The sequence below is a fragment of the Eurosta solidaginis genome, chromosome 3, assembly GCF_040869045.1.
Source record: "Eurosta solidaginis isolate ZX-2024a chromosome 3, ASM4086904v1, whole genome shotgun sequence".
Lineage (NCBI taxonomy): Eukaryota > Metazoa > Arthropoda > Insecta > Diptera > Tephritidae > Eurosta > Eurosta solidaginis.
The window spans coordinates 178,087,756-178,114,391 of NC_090321.1; the positions used below are offsets into that span (position 1 = coordinate 178,087,756).

The 26,636-nt window shown below is 37.4% G+C and overlaps 2 protein-coding genes across 5 annotated transcripts in view; one reads left to right on the forward strand and one right to left on the reverse strand.

The window, feature by feature from the left end:
• Dgk (diacyl glycerol kinase 1) overlaps window positions 1–26,636 on the forward strand; it is a 494,377-nt gene that overhangs the window by 271,191 nt on the left and 196,550 nt on the right. The gene's annotated exons all lie outside the window — the stretch shown is intronic.
• Window positions 11,194–20,972, reverse strand: LOC137243535 (uncharacterized). Its single transcript, XM_067771341.1, has 6 exons — window positions 20,853–20,972; window positions 17,909–19,010; window positions 17,670–17,835; window positions 16,587–17,607; window positions 12,513–12,896; window positions 11,194–12,453 (listed from the first exon to the last, which is right to left on the reverse strand). The coding sequence occupies exons 1-2, from the start codon at window positions 20,970–20,972 to the stop codon at window positions 18,360–18,362; spliced, it is 771 nt and encodes a 256-aa protein (XP_067627442.1). The 3' UTR covers window positions 11,194–12,453; window positions 12,513–12,896; window positions 16,587–17,607; window positions 17,670–17,835; window positions 17,909–18,359.

Sequence of the window (26,636 nt, forward strand, 5' to 3'; positions counted from 1 at the left end):
GAGAGTGTATCAGCAACGACATTATCGATTCTTTTGAAGTGCTGGATATCTGTTGAAAATTCCGCAAGGGAACCAAGTTGAATCACTTTTTAGTGCCAAGTGTAAAGGCGATGACCAAGAACTCTAATATGGACGAGTTGTACCAGCCTGCAACATAGCGTCGAATTCTCGTTTAGCTATTTTTAATTTCTCAGGATTTAAGCGTCGTACTTTGCTAGTCACCGGTGGTCCAGGAGTTGTACGAATGTGTTTTATATTACGGGGTAAACCTGGTGGACGAGTAATTTCAGGAAATTGAGAAATGAGAGCACCGAAAGTCGACGAATCCTGAACTGCTTTGCGATTAAGGCTGATAAAACCTGTGTACTTGAAGACCAGTTGTGACGACGATGTCCTAAGTTGCAGCACACAAGTCTTAATTGACAGGAGAACGACGATCACGTAATAGACGTCGAGGAAAGCAACATAAGGCAGAACCAGTATCGACGAGAAAGCGATGTTTAGATATCTTATCAGTGACAATTAGGCGGCAACTGGTTGACAAGCAGTCTGATGCCACATTCACAGACTGCTTTTTCCGTTTTCCAAATAATTACAGGGACTTACACATTTTTCGCTTTGTCCTGGAATTTTTTATGGTACCAACAAATTTGTTGGCTAGAGTTGCTTCGATTTTGAGATTTGCTACGACATCAAGAGCTGTTGGAAGAACTATGGCAATGATGAGGGCACGAACGAAAAGCAGACAATTCGGCCACTTGCTTTTGTAGATCAGCAATCGTATTTAATAGGTTGCTTTCGATAATTTTATCGCTGAGCGCTGCATTTACAGCGAAAGTCGGTGTGACTTCGACAATCTTGTCAGCAAGCACCACAATGTTGTCGAGCTGCAATTCAGATTTTGTCGTAAGGATAGCCTGGAAGTTGGACGGATGACGTTTAAGCCAGAGTTGACGAAGGAGGTTATCCTGCACGATAGTTGAATCAGCGAGAGAGCGTAAGTGACGGAGAAACTGCGATGGCTTGCGATCGCTGAGCTCTTCCTCACTGATAAGTTGGCGGACTCGTTGTTCCTCAGACGCAGACAAACAATCAATCAATTTTGTGCGCAAAAATGTGTATGGATTCTGCGGAGGAGGATTTTCTATAACGTCCTCGATTTCCAATGCGATACGTTAGTCCAGCTGCGAAACAACATAATGGAACTTTGTTACCTCATTTGTGATATCGGACAACGTAAACTGAGAATCCCCCTGCGAAAACAAAAATTTTGGTTTGTCAGACCAAAAAGGCAGCAGTTTTACTGCAACACGATGAACTGCAGGGCGATAATCGGCGAAGTTAGCGACAAAATCATAATCACACTGCTGCTGCTGTTGTCGTGGTTGCGGTGATGGTGGCTGCTGCTGCTGATGCTCCAATTGACGGTTATGTTGTTGTTGCACTTGCTGGCGTAATTCGTCGATCTGTCGTTGAAGCTCCTCATTTTCTGCGCGAAGGGTAACGAGCTGATCTTCATCTCGAAGCATCTTATGAGATACGCGTTATAAACCTTTATCGGGGTCACCAATATAGGAAAAAAATAACAAAATATTTCCTATTGAAATTTAGCTATAAAAGTATTTTTATTATTTCACAATAAAAACTTGTTGAACAATATAAAATTTAAATGTTCGTTGCTAAGCAACACTTCTGTTTTGAAAACTTAAACTTCACCGCCACATACTGTAACCACTGAATCTACATCACATTTATTCACTGAATATTGCCAATGTGGACAGTCTTGCAAAAGGAAGTGTATACGTATAGAATTATATTGTCATAAATGTACATTGATACGTAATACCAAAGATATTTTTGCTCCATTTTAGTTTAGCCCATTCGCATGGTTAAGCCTATTTTATTAAGTTATTCGCCGCACTCAAGAAAATTGCATCATAAGTGCCGACGTTGAAGATTTTGTACAAAATACCAAATACGAGACATCACTATAAATTTGGTTTGAACCTACCCCACATTAACATCGTGTTGAACAGAAGAGAAGAAATTATGCGAGAGGAGCTGTGGCACATCTGAATAAAAAAAAGATATTCGTATGTTCCAGGTGTAGAAATCTCCATGCAAGCTTAAATTGGCATATCCCTTATTTAAGAAATTAGATTGGTTCACTGAAAGAAAACGACTGGTAAAATCAACCGAAATACCGGTCAACTCAACCGAAATTTCTGTTAATTTTTATCCATCGCAAAAAGATGTTGAATAAACTGTGCACAAATCGTTGATTCGTAAAAGAATCAAAAAAAGTTGTTTCATTATACTTTACCCATAATTTTGTTAAATTAAGAATTATTACTGTCGCTCTAAGAATACCAATCAAAACTGTTAATATGAAAGGGATTTCTGTTCATTGGAAATAACCAGCGTAAACTGATAAATTAACAGTATTTTTTTCGAAATAACACTGACAGTGAAATCTGTGGAAACAACAGATATTTCTAGTTTTTCAAGATTAATAGCGTAAACTTTTACATCAACAGAGTTTTCTGTTCATACCTACGACATTAATCTCTGTGGAAAAAATAAAAGCCGGATAAATATATTTTTAAACTTACGTAGTTTTTTTTTATTTGTATAAATTACACATAAGTACATTTCATTTCTAATGATTTTATTTCTATATTTAGTATATAATAACTTAAATCTGAATTCAAATAAACAAAACTGGTTCCGAATTACCATCGAAAGCTTTGTACGAAAGTATGTTGCAATATATATACTTAAATATGTGAATACATAAATACGCGTGCTTGCTACATACATATTGTAACGAATTTGCTTGCAAATCCTCTTATTTGCCTTTTTGCTAAGTTCGTATCACTAAACTGTTGAATAAATAACTCCAATGTTGAAAAATGGAAAAATGGCCTTTATTAAAGTACTTCACAATAAAACTTATACTTTGCAACTAGCTGGCTTAATAACCAAACTGATAGCTTAAATGAAACTGACTTTCAAAATAATACTGCTATTGCTTGCTAGATATCGTCTTAATCGAAACTGCTTATAGCGCCTCTACCGCTGGTGCTTTTATACTCTGTGATTTCCTCGTGGCATCTTCTAGGCGCTTCCAGAATTTTCTTAGTTGCCGTCATATAATTATAACTACAGATGTACGTATATAGCTTCTCATATGCGTGTATTTGTGAGCGACACTTCAACATTTACAATTGCATATTTTTGGGAGCATCTCTTCTCTGCTGCGTGTACGTACATATGTGTAGACATAATAGGGGGACTCATGATAGCATATAAACTTATAAGGTGTAAAATTATATCCATTTACACACGTGGTTATATGAACGCACCTAGTAATACTCTTGATAAACTTGATTGTTTTTCAGCTGTATTATTTCCAAAAAAAATTTTTTGATTGTTATACAAATTAAAAAATACCAAGATTAAGTGAAAAATCAAAACTAAAACGCCTTTACTTGCTGATGTTGGAGATTTTTGATGAAAATGCCGTCAGTAATGTCGGCAAGGTTGCATTCCTTTGAGTTTACCGCCTTTACACAATGAAATGTGCGCGTAAATTTATACAAATTGTGTAAATGATTTTTCATACAAAATTTGACAGCTCGTGCGTAAACTAGATAAATTTATACGTTTACACACTTTATAAGGCATTTATACGGTTACATGAGTCCCCCTAATGTTTTATTCGTTTATGTAGATACATAATGATTGATCTATGGATGTGCATGCAAGGCGCTCCTTAGCATCGGTTTAGAGATGGCCGCACCCCTTAGTTTTGCTAATACTCGTAACACTGCCCTCCACCTAAGTCTGATCGTACCGATTAGACAAATCTGCCGATCTAAATGTTTACAGCCTTTCCAAATGGACCACTTTCATTTTGGTTCGTGGATTACCGATGGTTTGTATGCGGTACACTACATCGTTGATCCGTTTTACAACTTTGTGTGGGCCTTCCCAATTACACTGCAATTTTGGGCACAAACCTTTTTTACGTTGTGGGTTGTATAACAGCACCAAATCTTCTTCTGAAAACCTTCCGAATTAATTGCTTTATCGTATCTGGCTTTCATCTTGTCACTCATAATCTTTGTTCGTTTCCTTATCAGATCATGTATTTCTCTTAGCTCTTCTTCCAAATCACTAGTGGATTTCTTGACATTTCTCTCCGCATTGGCATCTATCCCAAACTTCAAATCAGCTGGTAGTCTAAGGTCATTGCCAAAAATTACTTTTGCAGGGGTTTGGCCCGTTGTCTCATGCACTGCTGATCGGTAAGCCATCAAGAATAATGGCATGCGGGTATCCCACTCTTTATGGTACTTGTCTACTACTTTCCTTAAGTGCTCCTCCAATGTTCTATTGAATCGTTCTACCATACCATCGGATTGAGGATGCAATTCAGTTGTCCGCTTTTTTCGAATGCCCAATGATTTACACATTTCCTGGAACACAGCTGATTCGAAATTCCTGCCTTGGTCAGAATGTAACTCCATTGGTACACCATACCTTGCAACCCATTTGTTTATAAACACTTCTGCTACCGTTTCCGCTTCTTGATTGGGGATTGGGTATACCTCTGGCCATTTACTGAAATAATCCATAACCACCAGTACGTATTTGTTTCCGCCGTTGCTAATAGAAAATGGACCGGCGACATCCATAGCGATCCTTTCAAATGGCGCCACTGAGTTATATTGCTTCATCTGGCCATGACTTCGGGTTCTGGGCCCTTTCGCTCTGCTGCAAACCTCGCAGTTCGCAATCCACTCAGTGACCGACTGACGGCAACCAACCCAATAGAATCTCTGTTTAATCTTCTCGAGCGTTTTCGTGATTCCAAGATGACCTCCGCTTGGACCATTATGCAGCTCGCTGAGCACGTCAGGAATCCTCTTTCTGGGAACAACTATCAGTTTCTTCTTGCATTTACCATCCTCACTCTCCCATACTTGATGCAAGCAACCGGATACCAATTCTGAACTGTTCCACTATGCTCAATATGACTTCGCAATGGGACTCTCTGCTGACATCTCTTCTCTGTTTGGTATTTCGTTTCGTTCGAGCCCTTGCATAACACGTGACAGATCTGCATCTTCTAGCTGGCACTTTCTTAGCTGTTCCTTGTCCCATTCATCTGTACATGTTATAGTCATTAGCCGGACATCTATAATATCTTCTTTAGCCTCGGCTTTTGAGCAGTGCTTGCATTCCAAACTACATGGTCTTCGTGACATTGCATCGGCATTTCCATAGGTACTACCTTTTCGATGCTCAATGGAAAAGTCATAACTTTGTAGTCGCTCGATCCACCGTGCCAATTGTCCTTCCGGATTACGGAACTGCAGAAGCCATTTTAAAGCTGCGTGATCTGTCCTGACACGGAATCGCTGGCCGTAGAGGTATTTGTGAAAATGTTTAATGCACTCTACCAATGCCAACAGCTCTCTCCGCGTAACGCAGTAGTTCCTCTCTGGTTTTCCAATCGAACGGCTGTAATATGCAACTACCTTCTCCTGTCCATCGACCAGTTGTGATAAAACGCCTCCTATAGCATATTCGCTCGCATCTGTATCTAGAATAAACGTTGCTCCTGGAATCGGATATGCCAACATTGGGGCAGTGCACAAACGCTCTTTCAATGTTTGGAAAGCTACTTCTTGCTCCTTCTTCCATTCAAAAGCTTTATTTTTTCTTGTTAGCTCGTGGAGACTATGGGCACACTGTCCTCCGACAGTAAGATTGCTTGACCTTCTTCCAATTTGCGAGATAGAGATTATGGGGCATTCAATTGAGGGAGCCAGCTGTCGCCCCTTGCGGCTGACTCGCTTTAGCTTAACGATTGAGTGGTCTTGGAGATTTGCTCATCTCCTTCTGCTCTGCGTTTACGACCACCCACATTGTTGGAACTGTTAGGATTGGTACTGCAATAACGTGCAATGTGCCCTGGCTTCCCACATTTAAAGGATTTGACGGCACCATCGTTTTTCTGCTGCGTTCCTTTTAATGCTTCCAAAATTGTGTCTACCCAGTCTGGCCTTTCCACTTCCACGCGATAAGCTTTGTATGCGGGCTTACTCAAAAGTGACGCTGTTTCTTGAGTCAGTGCATGGGATACCATTTCAGCAAATGTTAGTTTTGGATTCGCATATGTAGCCCGCTTCGTTTTCACATTTCTTATGCCATTTATGAAGCTCTGGATTTTTACCCTTTCAGTGTATTCCACGGGTGCGTCCGCATTTGCAAGATGAGCCAATCTTTCAATATCTGAAGCAAACTCCTGCAATGTCTCATTTACTTTGGTAGCGGTTTTGCAATTCAATTTGGAATATCTGTTTTCTATGCTCTCTTCCATAACGTCGCTCTACAGCAGCCATCAATGCTTCATAACTGTTCCGTTCGTACTCTGGAATCGTCTGTAAGATTTTCGCTGCAGGCCCTTTCAATTCCACGAACAGTGCAGCAACTTTATCTTCCGCATTCCAGTTGTTCACTGCTACGGTTTTCTCAAACTGTAGCTTGAAGACCTGGAAAGGAACCGAACCGTCAAAGGATGGTATTTTTACCTTTGGATTACTCGCTGAAACTGCGGGGCAATTTAGTTGCAACTCCTGTATACGATCTTTCAAAGCATCCATCTCGGCTTCCATTTTATCTTGTCGTTCACTAAAAGTCTCCAGCTGCGATGAGATTTTTGTTTCCTGTGCCTCCAGTTTCGTTGAGATACGCTCTTCCTGGGCTTCGAGTTGTAATGTTATGCGTGCCTCTTGCTCTTTTAATTGTTCTGTAATTTGTGACGCCATGTGTGTTTTCTGTTCATCCAATTGTGCTTCAATCTTCGCTGTTATACGGTTCTCCTGCGATTTCACCTGAGATGACATTTGCGACGACATTTCGAATATACGTGTCTCCTGTGCTTCCATCTTGGATGTTATACGTGTCTCCTGCGATTCCAATTGTGATGACATATATGTTTTCTGTTCTTCTAGTTGAGATGACATTGTCGATTATTTGCCTTTTTGCTAAGTTCGTATCACTAAACTGTTGAATAAATAACTCCAATGTTGAATAATGGAAAAATGGCTTTTATTAACGTACTTCACAATAACACTTATACTTTGCAACTAGCTGGCTTAATAACCAAACTGATAGCTTATATGAAACTGACTTTCAAAATAATACTGCTATTGCTCGCTAGATATCGTCTTAATCGAAACTGCTTATAGCGCCTCTACCGCTGGTGCTGGCTGGTATTAAAGAGTATTTTAAAAGAGAGTGGGCCATTATTCTATAGGTGGGCGCCTTTTTAGAGATATCACCATAAAGGTGGACCAGGGGTGACTCTATAATGTGTGTGTACGATATGGGTATTCAATGAAAGGTATTATGAGGGTTTTAAAAGGGAGTGGTGGTAGTTGTATATGTGAAGGCCTTTTCTGGATATCGACCCAAATGGGGACCTGAGTGACCCAGAACATCATCTATCGGGTACCGCAAATTTATTTATATATGTAATACCACGACCGGTATTCCTGTCATGATTCCAAGGGCTTTTGATTTCGCCCTGCAGAACTTCTTCATTTTCTTCTGCTTAATATGGTAGGTGGCACACTCATTATATACAGTTTTTTCTAAAGTTATATTTTGCGTGGAAAAACCAATTCAATCACCATGTTTCATTCCTTTTTTCGTATTTGGTATAGAATTGCGGCATTTTTTCTTTTTTCGAAATTTTCGATATCGAAAAAGTGGTCGTGGTTATAGCCGGATTTCGCCCATTTTTAATACCAAGATAAAGTGAATTCAGATAAGTACGTGAACTAATCTCAGTAAACATATATCGATTTTTGCTTAAGTTATCGTGTCAGCGGCCGAGCGGTAGGACAGACGGTCGACTGTGTATAAAAGCTGGGCGTGGTTTCAACCGATTTCGCCCATTTTCACAGAAAACAGTTACCATCATATAAGGATTTATAATTTTTTTCGGCTTATGGCATTAAAAATATTCTAGACAAATTAAACGAAAAAGGGCGGAGCCACGCCCATTTTGAAATTTTCTTTTAATTTGGTATTTTTTATTTTTTTTATTTTTTTATTTTTTTTTTATTTTTACGGTCTTTAAGGCCTAGTTTAGGTTAAAATTAAAAGATTAACATAAATACTCATGTCACATTTAGTGACGTACAATATAAAAACATTTTTTCTTTGAACTTACTAATATTTTCAGTCTTTTAACGCAGAAGGTAACTCACTGTACATTTTATACCCTAAATATTCTAGAGACCTTTTGGCGAACTCAGTTCTTATTCTAGGCAGTCTTATATTATTGCAATTTCTAGTTCCATAATTGTGGATTTTATAATTATAATGTATTTTACTACTCAGGTAATTCGGTAACATTCCTAACCTAAGTTGGTGTATAAATTTCAATGTGAAATAACTAACTGACTGTTTAATACTAATCCAGTTTAATGTATTGAGCATTACAATTTTTGGCGTTCTTGGAGGACATTTTAAAATAAATCGCATTGCCTTGTTTTGCTGTATTTGAAGTTTCTTAATATATATATCATTACTTAATAGCAGAATAGTAGGACAATAAATAAAGTGTGGTTCAATAATTGACCGATAAACCAATATTTTATGAATTTGACTGATGTGTTTACATGTTCTATACATGAAGCCCATTTTATGTGCAATTTTCCTTTCCAGATAAGTTACATTCTCTCGAAAATTTAGATTATCGTCAATCAAAACTCCTAAATACTTAATTTTGTCTACTCTTTAGATTCCCATGTTTTTTACCATCAGCGTAATATTATTTAAAATATTGTTACCTATGATATTAGTGTTTTTACAAAATATCATGAACTTAGTTTTTTCGACATTTAGTTTCAATTTTCTAAGGCATAACCATTTGTATAGCGAGTCCAGGTCTTCTTGTACTTTCAGCATGGCACATTCTGCATATTTTTCACTTATGATAAGCAATGCATCATCCGCAAATAGACGTATTTTACAATATTTTAAACATCTTTTGATATCATTGATATACAATGTAAACAATATTGGCGCCAAGACCGAGCTTTGTGGTAATCAGATGTTAACATCCACCACTGATAAAACTTCCTTTCCAATTATCGTTCTCTGTTTTCTGTCGCTCAAATAACTCCGGAACGATTCCAACGCCTTTCCTCTTCTACCAGTTTTAAACATAACATCCAATAACTCAGATCTATCGACAATTTCAAAAGCCCGTTTTAAGTCCAAGAAAACAGACACCGTAAATTTTTTGTCCACTATGTCTTCTTTCCAATCTGCAATTACCATATTCAAGGCTGTTTCACAAGAATGGCTCTTGCTGACTCCCGGTTGTTTTGGGATAATCACATTGTGCTTCTCTGAGTATGCCACAAGTTCACCACTGTCTCCATAATTTTTTCATCTGTAGGTAACGTGTTAATTGGACGCAGTTCCTCAGGTTTCATTGTATTTTTTACTTTTTCCACAGGTATTATTGTTGAAATTTTCCAGTAACTAGGTACAATACCGCTGTTTAAGGACTCTTTAATAATATACTTGCAAAAATTAGCAGTATATATCATGGTATCTTTAAAGACACCGTCCGATAACAGTTTGTCGCCGCCATATTTGTTTTTAAGTGATTTTTTGATAATAATAATATCGTCCACTACAATGTCAGTGAATTTAAATGTTTCAAATGGATTACTGTGATTTGCGCTTATTTCATTCCCATTTACAATTTCTTCGATGCTATCATTAATTTCAACAATACTTTATATAAAAAAGTTATTTAACGCATTAGCCATATCATATTAATTTTCCAGGCATTCACCGTTAATTACAATTTTAGTGATATGTTTTTTAACATCATTAAGCTCGACGAGGTCTTTTAGACACTTCCACATACGTTTCATATCGCCATTGTTATTATTTACTCTATCTTCCATGTATTTCTTTTTTATAAATTATGGTTCTTTTTATATATTTTCTTAATGACGTTATATTCCTTCCAAAATCGAGCAGTTTTATAAGATTATATTTTTCTTTTATGCAGGTTTGTTAATTCTCGGTCGTACCACTTATTTCTTATCTGTATTTGGGTCCTCTTCAAATGTTTTGTCGTTTAATTCTTTGCACCAGTTCCTCGTCGCTATATTTAAAATTTATACCAGTCACCATGACTGCTGGTTTCACTTTTATGGGAATCTTAACCTCATAGTTATTTCCCAGATTGTTCTCAATGGCGTTTTTTATTTTGTCACGCTCATGATCACTTTTGCTTTCAACAATAACAACTCCGCTTTGCCTTGCTACTATATTAGTTATTTGCAGCTCTTTAAGATCAACTTTCGAGTTTAGGTCAGTTTTGTTTTTTCCAATATTTTGCCTTTTATTCGGTTTGACAATTAAGGGATGAGTATTTCTAATGTCTGGCAATACTTCTTTTTTTGTCTTTCATTTTTTGTTATCGCTGCGTATGACACTTTGGCTTCAACACTATTAACATTTTTGTTTATTTCATTTCACATTTTTTTATTCTCTTTACTTATTTCTTCAATCATTTTCTTATTGTCATCCTTGTTTGTTTTCAACCCATCACAGACCTGCTCGCTGCTTCGCTTGAAGCCTTCACTTCTACAACACTCTTTTCACATGATTCTTGCGCTTTTTGCATTGCCTTAATTCTGTCGCTAAATGCAACTTCCACTGCTTTTAAAACTTGCTTTGTTTCTCTTTCATGTTCCTTGAGAGCATTATCACCCTGCAAAAACGCTTCACGTCATTTTACTAGTAATTTTACGGTCATTGTGACTTTCTGCAGCGGTTATATTCATAGTCATTTTTGCATGGGGCGATTAGGTTTTGTGACCAAATTTTCCGTTTCGTTCCTATTAATGTGATCATGCATTCCGCTCCCACCTATAGGATGTGAGCATACTACTGTGCTGTTCACACACGTCACAATGCTCGTCAAATGGCGGTCATATTCTCCGTCATTTCACTCTACATTTTCGAGTCATTTGACAATCAATTTTACTGCGGTTTTACCATTTATATAACCGCCATATAACATTTACCTGCATATTTACTTTACCTGGTGCAACCATATGATTAAAATATGAACCAAAAAAATTGAATTTTCAATATTTATTATTTTCAATATTATTATATATGTACATGAAATTGGAACTTATATTAATACAGTTGATATAAAAAAGAAGTAAGTACTTTAATAATAAATAAACTCGCTTAATTGGTTTTTGTTTTTCAATTGAAATCTTTTCTAAGCGAGCAGAAAATAACTTTAAGCTTTAGAAAAAACTCCAATTATTTGAATAATCTACAACTTAAAGCTTAGTAGAAATTCAGATTAGGTTTATTTTTTTCAGATCAAGAATATTCAAGGTGTCGTGGAATCAGATTGCTGTCGTAATTGGTGAACTTAAAAATGTACGACTAGTAATTGAGTCAGACTTATTATTGTTCTAAATCTAACCATTCCAGCAATAATTCTGCAACGCTTAGCAGAAGTATTGATTGGTTTCAAATCTAATTCCAACAGCAATCGTACCACGACATACTTTATTATATATGTACATGAAATTGTAACTTAAATTAATACAGTTCAAATAAAGAAAAGTAAGTATTTTAATAATAAATAAACTCGCTTAATTGGTTTTCGTTTTCCAATTGAAATCTTTTCCAAGCGAACAGAAAATAATTTTAAGCTTTAGAAAAAACTCCAATTATTTGAATCAATTTAAATCTACAACTTAAAGCTAATTAGAAATTCAGATTAGATTTACTCTTTTTTTTCTGATCAAGAATATTCAAAGGTGCCGTGGAAACCGATTGCTGTCGTAATTGAATTTGAAAGTAATAAAGTAAAGTAAAATATGAATTTAAAAATGTAGGACTAGTAATTGAGTAAGACTTATTATTGTTCTAAATCTAATCATTCCAGCAATAATTCTGCAACCCTTAGCAGAAATATTGATTGGTTTCAAATCTAATTCCAACAGCAATCGTAACACGACATACTTTATTGTATATGTACATGAAATTGTAACTTAAATTAATACAGTTCATATAAAAAAGAAGTACGTACTTTAATAATAACATAAACTCCCTTAATTGGGTTTCGTTTTCCAATTGAAATCTTTTCCTGTGCAAGCACATCGCTAACCTGTGTTGGCAAAAGATATGATTATACTGTCTTCGATAGATAGTCGGACGAGCCGCTACTCGGCGAAGTAGAGATGACCGTTGTGTCGGTGGCAGCAGTTACAACAGCAGATTCTAACTTTGCACCATCCGTACAGTGTGATGAATGATTCACTGCCTTTTCCAATTGCTTGGCGCAAGCAATTGTTGCTGTTTGTAAAGCTTTAGCTGTAATGCAAATATATAGATGGGTTAAAGTGGTTTTCGTATGTTATTCAACAACTCACCCTATACCATCACCACAGCGTTCTCATCGATTTTGAATATGTGTACTGTTTCAGTATTCAGACCCAGTTCGTTTGGTGCAATATTTTCGATTTGATGAATATGTATACTATCAGTTAGGCAGACAATTAGGTGCGTTCGATTCATTCATATACTGTGGGGAATTGAGCCGTAGACGCAATGACAGATATTTTGATTATTTTTGAAGTGTAACATTTGTAAACAGTTGGGTTTCTCTGCTGTTCCATCACCAGTAGAGGCTATTGAAGAAACGCTCGACCAAGATAATATGTTGCGATTTACGCGCATAGATTTGTTCCACCTCGTCACAATTATTGATGGAGAAAATGCGAAAGCCATATTTACCATCCAATACCGAAATGGAACTGTAGAGGAAGAAACATTTATTAAAATTTAATAAAATCAAAAAATGATAGTTGTGCTAAAATGGGGTAACGTATGGTATGTTAAAGTATAGCGAAGTCTCAGCGGCTTTGTCCTGGTCAAAATTGAGTTTGAATAGGCTTTATTCTTCATTCTTAGAAACATGTACGAAGGTACCTGGTAAGATAATAAAAATCCTCAACGCTTTTTTTGCAATAACTTAAAAAAACTCATATTCAAACTTCTGCTTAACTTCTACATATCAATAGTTACCTTTACCACCAGGAGTCACTATTGCTTCTACGCCTATGCTATTGTTTCCTACACCGATGAGCTTTGTAATAAAATAAACAGCTATCTCCCCAATCTCTCCATTTTTGTCGACCATATGACATTACCCTACCGACTGTCTTACACCTTAAAATTTTGGGTGTGACTTTCATCAGGATCTACATTTTGGTGAGCACGCAGCCGCAATTGTTCCGAGAATTCAGAGCCGTACCAAAATCCTCAAATCCCTCGCTGGCAGTACCTGGGGAAAGGATAAAGAAACGCTCATGACTACACACAAAGCAATTAGCCAGCCGATTAAGTGCTATGCGTCACCCATATGGTCGCCACTGGAAGAAGCTACAGGCCTGCCAAAATACTGCTCTCAGAATTGCCACGGGCTGTCTTCTTATGTCCCCAGAACACCATCTGCATAATGAGGCGAGAATACTCCCCATCAGGGAGAGAAATGAGATGCTGACCAAACAGTTCCTGTACCCAGAAACCTGAGCATCCCAACAGACATCTGATTGGTCAACCAGCACCGCCTAGGGGCCTAAGGAGTCATCTCCGTAAGCATTTTGAGGAATTACGGCTCCTGAGAACCCAGCCGTATGAAGCGAAAAAACACAAGCAGGTCCTTGGTGAACTCCATAAACAAGCGTCGGACCTTTATGCTAGGAATTGCCCGGTGAATCCAGTACTCAAAGAAAAGTATCCAAACCTCGCGGAAGAGGAACGCATACTCCCCAGAGAAAAGCGAGGCACTCTAGCTCAACTTCGTTCTGGATACTGTAACAGGTTAAACTCTTACCTATCCAGAATCAACCCCGACATACAAAATGTATGCCCCGCTTGCAATGTGTCCCCACATGACACCAACCATCTATTTAATTGTAATGTAGAACCAACGCCTCTAACACCCCTTTCATTATGGTCCCCCCTGTCGAAACAGCAAGTTTCCTTGGACTCCCGTTAGAGGATATTGATGATAATTTCTGATCGGTCGCACCTATTGGATGGGGCGAAGCACTGCTACAATAACAACGTGTGAAAGATGGTTGCGATATTCGTTTGTTGCTCCCTGTTGCTTTGCTTATATTTTTTTTCTCAATTTTAAACAAATTCGCAACAAAAACTAAACTTTTAATTTGTTAACAAAAATAGAAATGCGCAACAAAATTTCAACTGGCAAATCAGCTGACTTCGAAGATTCGAAATTCTTATTCCCCAATTATTGGAATTGGAGGAATTTTTCTGCGGTGCTATTAAGGCAATGACCTTTGACCTCGAGTAATTTTTTTTAGCTCGAATAGGATAGATGGGGACTTTTAATTTTAATATTTTTATGGTAAACTAGAGGTCCCCACTAAAATTTGGCTTTGTAGTAATTTTTGTTATTTTAATTGTCTAAATTAGCCGTTCTAATATTAAAATCGCCACTCTCAATACAAATCAAAAAACAAGTATGAAAAAGTTGTTAACGTTACAGTGCTTATGGATTCATTTTAAGAGTGCATTAAAAGAAAAAAAGTTTTGTTAAGCACATTTTTAAAAAGGAAAGGAAAGGTCGGTAAAAATGAGACTTACCATATATTCATATCGGCTGCTGAGTGGTAGGTAGGTTGAACTGGCCGGTCCATGAGGACCTCACATAGACTGATTGAGTCCGTAGTGTTACCAGAAGTTTGTTTTAATGACCAAACTGAAAAACCCTATCAAAAACCAGGACCTATGTTATAAAATAACTCCGTCCTCTTGGCAAATACTAGAAGCTTCCTAGGACTTAAGCCACTTGCTGCTTCTAGATCTGACAGCTGTATCACTCCTAATAGCTGGAGTCTTAGCCTGGCAAGTGCAGGGCACGAGCACAGAACGTGCTCGATCGTTTCCTCCTCCAACCCGCACTTCCTACACCTGCTATCACTGACCAAGCCTAATTTAAAGGCATGTGACGCCAGAAGGCAGTGTCCAGTCAGAATACCCGTCATGAGTCTACAGTCCTCTCTTTTTAATGATAGAAGCAACTGTGTTAGTCTAAGGTTGTAAGACCTACACATAATCTTCGCCACTTTACAGCCCCGCGCTTGAACCCACGCCTTTTCTGCTTGGTCGATCATGTGCACCTCTCGCATTCGCTTAATCTCGCTCAATCTAATTGGGACGTCTACGGAGCAAGCTTCAAGGGATGCGCCCTTTTTAGCTAATTCGTCCGCTTTTTCATTCCCATCTATTCCCATATGCCCTGGGACCCAATATAGATGTATGCTTCTCCCTGTCCCGATTCTCTCCAGAGACTGCTTACACTCTAACACGCATTTAGATGCTGTGCTATGCGAGATTATTGCCTTAATTGCTGCTTGACTGTCAATATAAAAGTTAACACGGTTGCAGCTTATGCTATTCTCTTCCAGGGTTTCTACTGCTTTGGTTACGGCTAATATTTCCGCTTGGAAAACGCTACAGTAATCCGGCAGCCTGTAGGATCTGCTTAATTCCGGATCAGCGCAGTATACCGCAGACCCTACTCCTTCCACTATTTTGGAACCATCGGTGTACACATGTATCGCCTCGTCCGCCATTTGCGCACCCTTGCGCCAACCGTCCACCTCTATTGTGGCCTTAAGATCTCCCTCAAAGTGCAGGTAGGGCTGAGTGGAATATCACCAAATCTCGGCTGCCGTTTCAAAAACTTCCTTTCTTAGAATTCGTTTGAAGAACGCCCTATCATAGAATTTGTTTCATAAACACTCCAGCTATTGTCAAAATGTGTTGTATTTGAGCTCAGATCGGTCATTTTTGAAGCCAAATCTGAGTTAGGGCATTCTTCAACCGAATTCTGTGATAGGGCTTTTCTAATATACGGGGTTATTCAAATGTTTTCTGAGAAAGGTGCTTTTCGAAACGGCACCCGAGACCGGGTGATATTGTTGTAGCAGTGCTTCGCCCCACCTAACTGCTACAACAACAACCGGGTGATATTCCAATCAGCAGGCGATATGGATATAAGGTTTCATTTAGTTGTCCCATTTTTACTGAGCTTTTGTTTTTATGTCTTTCGTTTTACGGATATGTTTAGATATAAGTTTTTTTTATTAACTTTTAAAATAAATCCATTTTTAACTGCCGGCCGTTCAAACTCTGAACCCTATTGTATATTCTTACGATTTCAATGAGAATGATTTCCCACACTCTGAGCACGAGTATGGTCGCTCGCCGGTATGCATACGGCGATATGATAATATGATAAGGAGTGCAAATGCCTGATTTGAAGGCCTTCTTACATGAGTTAAGAAATCTATTCATTTAAAAAGTTAAGAAAATGGAGAGGAAAAAGGTAAGAATATTTTTGTTAAGTCCTGATGTGTGTCATGCGTTAAGGGGCCGAATAGTCACCGATAGAATACGATAAGGAAAATTACCTGCAATCACACGTTCACATCGTGCCGAACACGAACAAAGTAGTAGGAGCACGTACATATCGCTCATTTACTTCAATAGTGTCATAACTCAAAAAACATGACTTTTGAATTAATAACATATAAACGTACCCAATATCATAATCTATGTTGTATAAAAAAATCTTTGTGATCAGTTAAAACTTTACCACGTGCTATAACAATGAAAATAAGCCTTTATATGGGCAACATATGGCAGTTAAAATCTTTGAATGGCTCTCCTGGAAAATTGTGTTTTTTGAGTTATGACACTATTGAAGTAAATATGTTATTATGCGAGCCAATATTTTTACGTGACAGTCTAACGATCACGGATGTTACGGCTTTATTTGAGGTTGTTGTTGTATTAACGGTAAAGACACCCCCAAAGGTTTGGGCGAGTCTTATCGATATGGATCCGGCACGTTACGTAAAAAACGCAGTCAGCAGCTTTAACCCCGACGTCGACAGTATGACATCATCCATGACATCATAATAAACAATTTGGGTAATTCTTTACTTTAGCTCACAACTGCTAAAACTCGTCTAAAAATATCGGGAGAGGTGTCAAAAGACGCGCTTTGGACCCAGGATCACGAATCTGAAAGCGGAAATTGGAAATTTTATTTCGTTTCGGAGATATTTGCAAACAAAATTAAAAATTTTCATGTGGTTATTGTAATTTTGATGATTTTGTGGTACCCACAAGAAAAACTGTGGGTAAAAGTGTTTTGCGCGGATATAGTTTGGGCCTCCAAACCGGTGTTGGACCCACCCAGGGTAATTTTTTATAAGCGCGGCCGAAGGCCCCCAATGCAGAAAGGTGTTCTGTACAAAAATACTATGGATCCCACCTCCGGTTTCGGAGCGCTCCGTGGCCATTTTGCGGTTTTTTTGAAATATCTTGGGACAGAAATTAAATTCTTAATTTCCACTCTCGGATTCGTGGTCCAGGGATCAAAACGCGTCTTTTGAACGCTCTCCCGATATTTTTGACAGTTGTGAGCTAAAGTAAAGAATTACCAAAATTTGTATAACAATTATTATCTGGTTTATTTTTGTTGATACCTTTTCACATTTTTCCATGTTACGACACGCCATATAAATTGTGGCTCCACGTTTAGCTAGGTCCCGGGCTGTCTCCTTTCCTATGCTGGTATTTGCTCTAGTAATAAGAACAACTTTCCCTAACGCCGTCGTACTCTTTCGATACTTCCCACCTTGCATATAGGATCTACACAGAGACAAATGGTATTACTTCATACAGCTTATTTTTAAATATTTAAAATGTGCGTATTCATGATTACCTGATAAACCACAAGGCGGCGGCTGCAGTCAGTAGCCAAGCAATAGTTATTTGCTCCAATATGCCAATCATCCTGAAATCTTCATTATTACCGAATTATTAATGGTAATAGTCTAGTTGAGGGGTCGACTGCCAAAAATATCGAGAGAGGTGTCAAACGACGCGTCTCGACATCAGTATTAATAATACGAAGGCGGAGAATAAAAATTTTAACTCGTTCAAAAGATATTAACGAAAAAACGGAAACACTCCCTAAAAACTTCGAGTGTCTTTATCGCTACAACATCAACATCTTTAATGAGATATGGATAAACTTTTTAGCTGGCGAGCCACAGTTGCTTTTTGCTTTTTTCGGCGAATACGTAAATGTTTTTTCACGTTCCTGTAATGGTTTCACCACCATTTGGGTTTCGTTTACGGTTGGCGATAGATTACCCAGTTTTGTTGTAGGTTCAGCGACTTGCATATACTGGATACCTTTTTTCATCATGTAGGTACTCAACTTCTTCCATGGTATCATTGAAGTGCAAAGATTTTTCGTTACTCTCATTGAACAAACTACGATTTTCTTTATCATTTTCAAATGATTCTTCAAAGTCAATATAACTTTTGTTATGGTAATTACGGAGCATGCTTTCCGCATTTCGTGCTATTGGCTCTATTGCAATTTCCTTCTGTTGTTGTTCTTTCTCCTCTTTAATAAAGACACTTTTGTTTAAATTTCCGCCCGTTTCATCTGACTCATCATCCGACAACTCAATTACTCCTAAAAAATCATCAGGGGACGCGCTGGAAGATAGTTTTTCACTGCCATGCATATTTTTATTATCATTGGTGATAAGTTCAGTCACAGTTGCATGCTCATTTGCTGGGGGCTCTAGTGTGTTATCTAGGTTTATCAATATTATACTTTTTTCCAGTTCATGCGATTCTTCGGAGGACTCGCTTTGGGTATAATGTGAAACTATCCTGGGTGCACTTGTGCCTGTGGTGTCATGTGCTGTTTCATAAAAGCTTGTTGTCGCTGAAGTTTCACTGCCTTTTTGAGCGCTTTGAAAGCTTATGTGTGATGATGCATCATCACCACCCAAAGAACTATTAGACTAATCTTCGCAATTTTCCTCTATATATAGTAGATGGTCTGAGAAGTCTCACCATTTTCAAAGGTGAATTTGTAAAGTGGTATCGCCCACTATTGTGGAGTCCCACATTTTAGATGGCGCTTCAATATCTTCTAGGAGTGTTACATCAATACTTTTTAAAGGAGTTTCATTATCCAATTGATGCTGCTCCTGTACGCATAAGTCATGCAATAGACGTTGCAGTGATTGTGCTTCTTCATCTATTTCTTGTAGTTCTAAGATTATATTATTAAATTTATACCACGCAATCTTATCAACTTTCAATATGTTGTATATTCACTTACCTTATTTACAAGGGATTTTAAAATAGTTTCCATCGGCGCTGCGCTTTTTAGCATCTTCTTTAACCATATCCTTGTTCTCGCTATGTATGTACTTAAATAGTGTGCTGTCAGGATCGGATGCTGTTTTATCACACATTTTTTCCAAAGCCATAAAACTTTCATCAGACGTACGTTGCTGTTGGCATTCGAATATAGTTACAAGATGCCTTAGTTGAAAAAATATAAGGAATCCTCTTTATAGTGTTTGCATTGTTGGATTTATTTTCATCCTCCATTTCAAATATTTTGTTCATTGCATTTACGCTAACAGCAACGTTACTTTCGTGTTGATCCACATTCGCTACACGAGGAGCTGCGCGTGCTTCTAGCAAAGTTTGTAGATCCTCCTCTAAATCCAAGCTAAAGCTTTGGCAAGATGCCGGCTCTTTAGCAGGCGTTGTAGCCTTTCTAAATGTGTTCGTGAATCGAGAAAAAAATGTTGAAGATATTGTTTATATTAATTTTTAATAATAGGTATATATTACCATGCTAAAGTGATTTATCTTTTTAAAAGTAAAGTAATAAAGTTCTCCAAGCTAGTAGCTACTTTTTAGTCAAAGATTTGGAAAATTTTCAAATTCTTATATAGTAAGCCAATTTACTCTACAGTATTTAAAACATCCATCTCCTTGCTCACTCGAATGGCTCATCATAAACAAGCATACAATTTTAATGATATAGTTATAAGCATTTACCGTTGCATGACAAGTAATTTCTTGACTTTTGCACGCCAAGCTTTATTTGCTTGAAATTTTTCCAATCCAGACATTTGTATTCAGGAAAATTGAAAAAGAGCAACAAACATCCAAGTTATATTTTGTTGAACCACAGCAGACAAGGCGCGGTAATCTTCCAGGGTTTTCGTTACGAAATATCTTTTGCAGATAAGCTTATACCACTTGAGCACGCTACGTTGTGTTATTATTTTATCCAATAGTTTCTTAATGGTTGCCCCATCATTTGAAATTGTGGCCTTGCCACTGGAATCAACAATATGCTTGTCCATATTACGTGAACCCAATATAGTGCGTACAGCGTCCACAATTGAATGCGAGGTATTGATGTTGGATATGATGAATATTTTTTACATAAAAACTCATGTACCCAATACAAGTTCAGGCATACCGCCGATAACACACCTTTTAAACGACGTTGTGTGTCCAAATCACTTAGCGGTTTTTCTTCTATGATTTGTAACAATTCTTCAACAAACGTTGGATCATGTATGGGATGCGACCAAAATGGACCGCCCATCTATATTTGGGAATATAAGAAACAAATTTGGTGTGAACAATTGGTGCCAGTTAACTCTCTGAAAAAGCGACTGACGCGCCTTTTTGAACGGACATAGCCGTTTAAACGGTTAAGCACCAATTAAGTAAGAAGGAAATAATTTGATTTATTCGAGTTTAAATACTTAAGTGGGATAGTTGAAACTTACATGATGTTTATCACCGCAATGCGCACAATTTGTATTAACATTTGGTCCAGTTGGTATACCGAATTTTACTTCCGCATTGCCTTTATCTGAGATCTTGCTTTTTACAATACCCATAGCCTGTAGCGTATATGTATCACAACCAGTGCATTGAAATACCATTCATTGTTTGCTGTGTTCATAATATAAAGATATGGTAAGTAATTGGATTGTGGTAAAAGGTCAAAATGCTGTATACCAACCTCATGCTATATTTACACTTCGCTTGACTACTATGCATACGCACAAATACGCGTATGTAAAAATTGGCAGAAATGCTCAAAAGTGGCTCAATATATTTTCCATAACGATTAGAGTGCGTTTCAATGCAATGCAATAGTATACGCAATCCCATCTCATGGCAGCATTTCATACGCAAAGGCACAGAACTATATTTGGCATTGCAGGCTTCAGGCGTATTGCCTGCCAGCACAGCCATATCATTCGCAGTTACAAGTAATGAACCCCCACTCGTCAGTGATTGTATAGCGCCATCCAGAAAGCGATTGGGACAACCATAAGGATCTAGGTCTATAACATCGAAACGCTTCTCATATGAAGTTGAAAGTACATGAGAGTCCTATTGCGAATTTTATTATTGATTATTACAGTTAAATCACTAGCTATTGATTCGTATATCAAACCTACATTGCATCCCCTTCGCTTGGCACAATTAAATGTTCCACTCCATTGTGTCGCATATTTACGCTAATGGAATCTACTGCCACCTTAGATAGATAATTTGCAACAATTTCACGCACGCCTACTACTTCTTTTGCATAACTTATGCTACGTAAACCTGTTGCAGCAAGCGCTTCCAATATTCGCAGTCCATCGTCGTATTTTACACCACCAGCCGTGTATGGTTTCTTGTCATTAGCATTGCTTGCTTTCCTTTGTATTTTGTGGATTTTTATGCGCCGCCGCTTACCGCTCTCTTATCAACCGCTTTGAGTATACATTAAGTACTGAAATACTTAAATCACGATTAAATTCTTGTACTGGATTGTAGAATACGGCCCCGCCGGCAATAATTTCTGTAGTGCTTTCGTTGATCACACGTTCGGGTGCTTTGTCGTTCGTAGCGATCTGTTAATTCATAAAATTTAGGGCGATTTTGTTAATAACGCGAAACATATATTTACCTTATTTTCAGATATTTCCTCAACTTCCATTTTGGCTTTAAACTGCTGGCCATCCAAGTTTTTATCAGCTGTTCGGTGGTGGCATACGCTGGCTGCTGCTTTCGTTGAACAGTGAATCGTGGAAACTGTTTCAACAGAGGAAATATTTAAGCATTACAGATGCACAACACTGTTTTTTTTATAAATCAACGATGATAGCCAGCCTTGGGAGGTTGTTGCTGCTGCTATCATGGCCTTGCATTACCCGGTTGCTGTTGTGGTATATACCTTGGTATAACTGGATGTGGCGTCATTGCCCCACCTGGTCCAGTTGATGCGGACCACGAACAACAACCACCACGACCTACACTGTTTGGGTTCACTTTGCTGCTGCAAACACACCTCCGTCACAATAATTAATAGAGACCATGGAGGGGTATCTCAACAAGAGAGGCTATTTTATTGCACACATAGCCGTTTTTTTACACCGAATTTTCTAATCTTTTTTTTTCAATTTTGGATAATAAATCTTAATGGTAACAAAAATTGTTTTCTTGTATGTATGTGGAAATCAAAATTTACTATTCTGCATTAGAATTGCTCACGATTATTTATACTATGCAATTACATATGTATTTCACTTTCTTTCTTTATAAACATGCACACATTGATATGAGTTTTTTTTTGCTAAAACACACTTTAGTAGACCAAAAAATATTAAAGAATGCGTATATTAATTTCTGCAAAATGTAAATCACACAAATTGAAAAAATTTTCCACTTTTCTGCAGAATTAGAAATGGCGGATTTTTTGCACGCAAAAATGACGTATTTTGCTATCCCTATGAAAACAATAGGTGCGAGAGAGCACGATACATTGTGGGAAAGGAAAAATTTGTCAGCATGCTATTTCATTTGCACAATTTTTCATTCCAAATCGTCACACCTGTCAAAAATTCGTGTGGCTGAGTGCGTTTTTGGTCACACGATTTTTGCAGGGCAAATTCATTCCGGTACTCAGATAGTTGTTTGCCATTTTTGCTCACTACCATCTGCATATCTTTTAGAATGTCATCTACGTTATGTACATACTGCACACAATCAGTACACATAAATCTAAGCATTTCCCATTTGTCTAATTTATTAACACTGTATTGGTCTATGCAAGAGCATTTTTGTGCTAAATGATAATATTTCCCACACACCCCTTCGTATCGAATTTTTGATACTTCTTCACGTATCGTACTTTAGCACTTGTCGCATTTACTCTCCATTTTTTGTATATAACGAATATATGTATAGGTATGTATCAATCTTTGTAAGTGTATGCGTTTTGCTTTCTTTATTTAGAGTCACTTTCTCGCAAATATATAAAATTTTAAAAATCAAACTTTATTTGGTATAATATTCTTGAAACCAACTTCTGATTGCGCTTTTTGAGTCTCTGTCTCACACATTATTTATTCTTAAAAAGTATTTGTGTATAGTTTTACCATTTTAAAATGTAAAATTCGAGGAGCAGAAATAAACACAACCGTCCCGTTTTTTGGCGAAAGTAGAACATTTTGTTGCACCATATCATTACTGGAGTTGAATGTTGACATAATTTATTTATATACTGTAAAGATGTTGAATTTTTTGTTAAAATTTGACTAAATTTTTTTTTTTTAAGTGGGCGTGCTCGATATCCGATTTTGCTAATTTTTATTAAGCATACATATAGTAATAAGAGTAACGTTCTTGCCAAATTTCATCATATCTTCAACGACGGCCAAATTACAGCTTGCGCAACCTTTAAATTACCTTCTTTTAAAAGTGGACGGTGCGACGCCCATTGTCCAAAATTTTACTAATTTTCTATTCTGCGCCACAAGACCAACCCACCTACCAAGTTTCATCGCTTTATCCTTCTTTGGTAATGAATTATCGCACTTTTTCCGTTTTTCGAAATTTTCGATATTGATATTGGTTATAGTCCGATTCCGTTCATTTTAAATAGCGATATGAGATGAGTGCCCAGGAACTTACATACCAAATTTCATTAAGATACCTAAAAATATATTCAAGTTATCGTGTTTACGGACGGACGGACAGACTAAATGAATTTCTTTTTTCGCCCAGATCATTTTGATATATAGAAGTTCATATCTATCTCGATTAGTTTATGCCGTTACGTTAATATACTCTGTGAGCTCTGCTCAGCTGCGGATGACATCCAAATCTACACTGACGGCTCCAAGATAGAATCGGGAGTGGGGGCCGGAGTCTTCTTTGAGACCCTAGATTTGTCTGCATCATTCAGACTCCCATCGCATTGCAGCGTATTTCAAGCAGAAATCCTCGCGATTTGGCAAGCCCACAAATCACTGGAGGGCTTGAATGTAGCTGGTAAAATTTGCATCCTGTCGGATAGCCAAGCAGCGATAAAAGCGCTTTCATCGCCACACATTTACTCAAAATTAGTGTGGGCTTGTAAGCGACTCATATCCCAGTTATCCACCAATCTAGAACTGCGCGTTATCTGGGTCCCGGGTCATAGGAGATTGAGGGTAACGAGAAGGCCGACGAGCTAGCACGCAGGGGTCATCGGAGATGAACGAGGAAATAACCAGTGTCGAAATAGGCATACCCTTAGCAGTAGCCAAGGGGAATATCCAAAGCTTCTACTTGAAGAAAGCACAAACAAAGTGGAATAACATCACCACCTGTGCAATATCAAAATCCATTTGGCCAAATTATGATGGAAAAAGGGCGAGAAGTCTTCTGGACAAATCCAGGGCTAACACACGCAAACTGATAGCAGTCTGTACCGTTCATTGGGCAGTAGGTACGTATGCGGAAAAGATGCGCATTCCGTATTGTTATGGAACCTTTGACAAGCATACTTACTCTGGGTTGACAATTGTTTCGCTGTTGTACCAAGTTTACCTGGTGGCACGAAGAAGATGATCGGCGTCTGCCCGTGTGCGTCTAGCTGTCACGGAGTTTCAGACACTTATGTGGGTTCGTTGACCAAACGACCGACCAAACCACCAGTTACGACAAACCCAAGGCCTAACAAGAAAAAATTTACGCACACGTAAGGGTTAAGGAATTTCTTATCTCATCACTCAATATGATCGTTGATTAACCTTTTTAGAAAGCGACACAACACTTTGTCTTTTGCCTAGCGGTTCTTCTACCAATTACTTACCGCTCTTATCACACCCAACCATGACTTCTCAGATGTTAATGAGATGTCCCAATGTTAAGCAACAACAACAACGAATTTCAGACCATTCTTACAAACTTAACAATTCATGTTTTATTTAATAAAAGACTACTCAATTAAAAAGAGAAAGATCAGAATTTGATTTCATACTAAATTTAGCACTAAAAAAAAAGTACTATTTTTACTATTATGTTTAAGTCCGAACATCTATAGGAACGGCATGGAATCGGAACGACTTTTGAATAACAAGCCTACTAGGTATGTGATAATTCAAATTAATAATCTACAAAATTGCTATACTGCGGTAGTAGGAAAGTGGAAAGCATTTGAAAAATAGTCCCGTTAATGGCAATTGGAAATAATATTAACTTAATTTAAATTTAATTGAAAAAATTGCAATGAAAGCATATCTACTAAAATACTGGATTTTTTCCTTTTTTTTTTGTAAGTTCTCTCTATCCGCTCTTACCTTTAACAACTGACCATTAGAGCGGGATAACACTATTACTTATCAAAGTATGTATGGAGACATACTACAAACCCAAAATGCGAAACAAAATGGAAATAATGGAGATAATAAATAAAATTTTGCTAACTCACATGATTTGATGCAGGAACTCGATGAAGGCCTTCGACGATTCCGCTGATTTGCTGAAAATTAAAGCTTAGTGCACACAAATTATTTTAATTCGATTTTGTTTCATGTCACTTCCTTTCTATATTATTATTTTTAGATTCCACCCTTCACTCTCCCAATACCACTTACATTTGTCTCTTTCTAACTATTCTTTTATTTATTTTATATATGTACTTATATAATTTTTTTCTCTTGGTACATAATTTTAGAATTTGGACATTTTTCTTTTTTCTTTCTTTATATATATATATATATATATATATATATTTTAAAGTGCGCAAACTTATAATTTAAAAGTTATTTGTTGTTAAAGTTGGCAAATTTAGCAAATTTCTATAGCACTTTAAATTACAATTTCCACATCTCTCAAAACCTTAATCCACATACACATCTATACAAATTGGCAACGATAAGCTTAAATTGTATTTTATTTAGATTTCACATTTTTTTTTTTATTTTTTTTTTTTGCCTCTTTTCAGCAGGCAATCAAATAGATATTTAGGAAAATGTAATAATTAAAAAAAAAAACGACAATGCATATGCGTCCAAAATTTAGGGTATTGAAGTGAGATAAGAAAATTTATGCAATTTTTAAGCTAAGTCACTGTTTTTAAGTGGGATTGCAAATTTCGCACAAATGGGTTGAACCCAAAGCCAGGAAATTCCTGTTCAGGATACCACAGATCCTCATCTTCACTCGCACTTAATTTGGAAGCCCTTTCAGGAACCAGGAACACTGCAACCCGGAAATCTGCAACTCAGGAGCACCGCAACCAGGAACACCAGTGCAATTTAATTTCAATTCGAACCGAATTA

Coding starts and splice junctions, on each gene's coding strand:
- LOC137243535 (XM_067771341.1), bottom strand. CDS start 20,972: ATGGTATTTCAATGCACTGGTTGTGATACATATACGCTACAGGCTATG. Junction 19,011..20,852: donor GTATACCAACTGGACCAAAT/GTTAATACAAAT, acceptor TGCGAAGATTAG/TCTAATAGTTCTTTGGGTGG.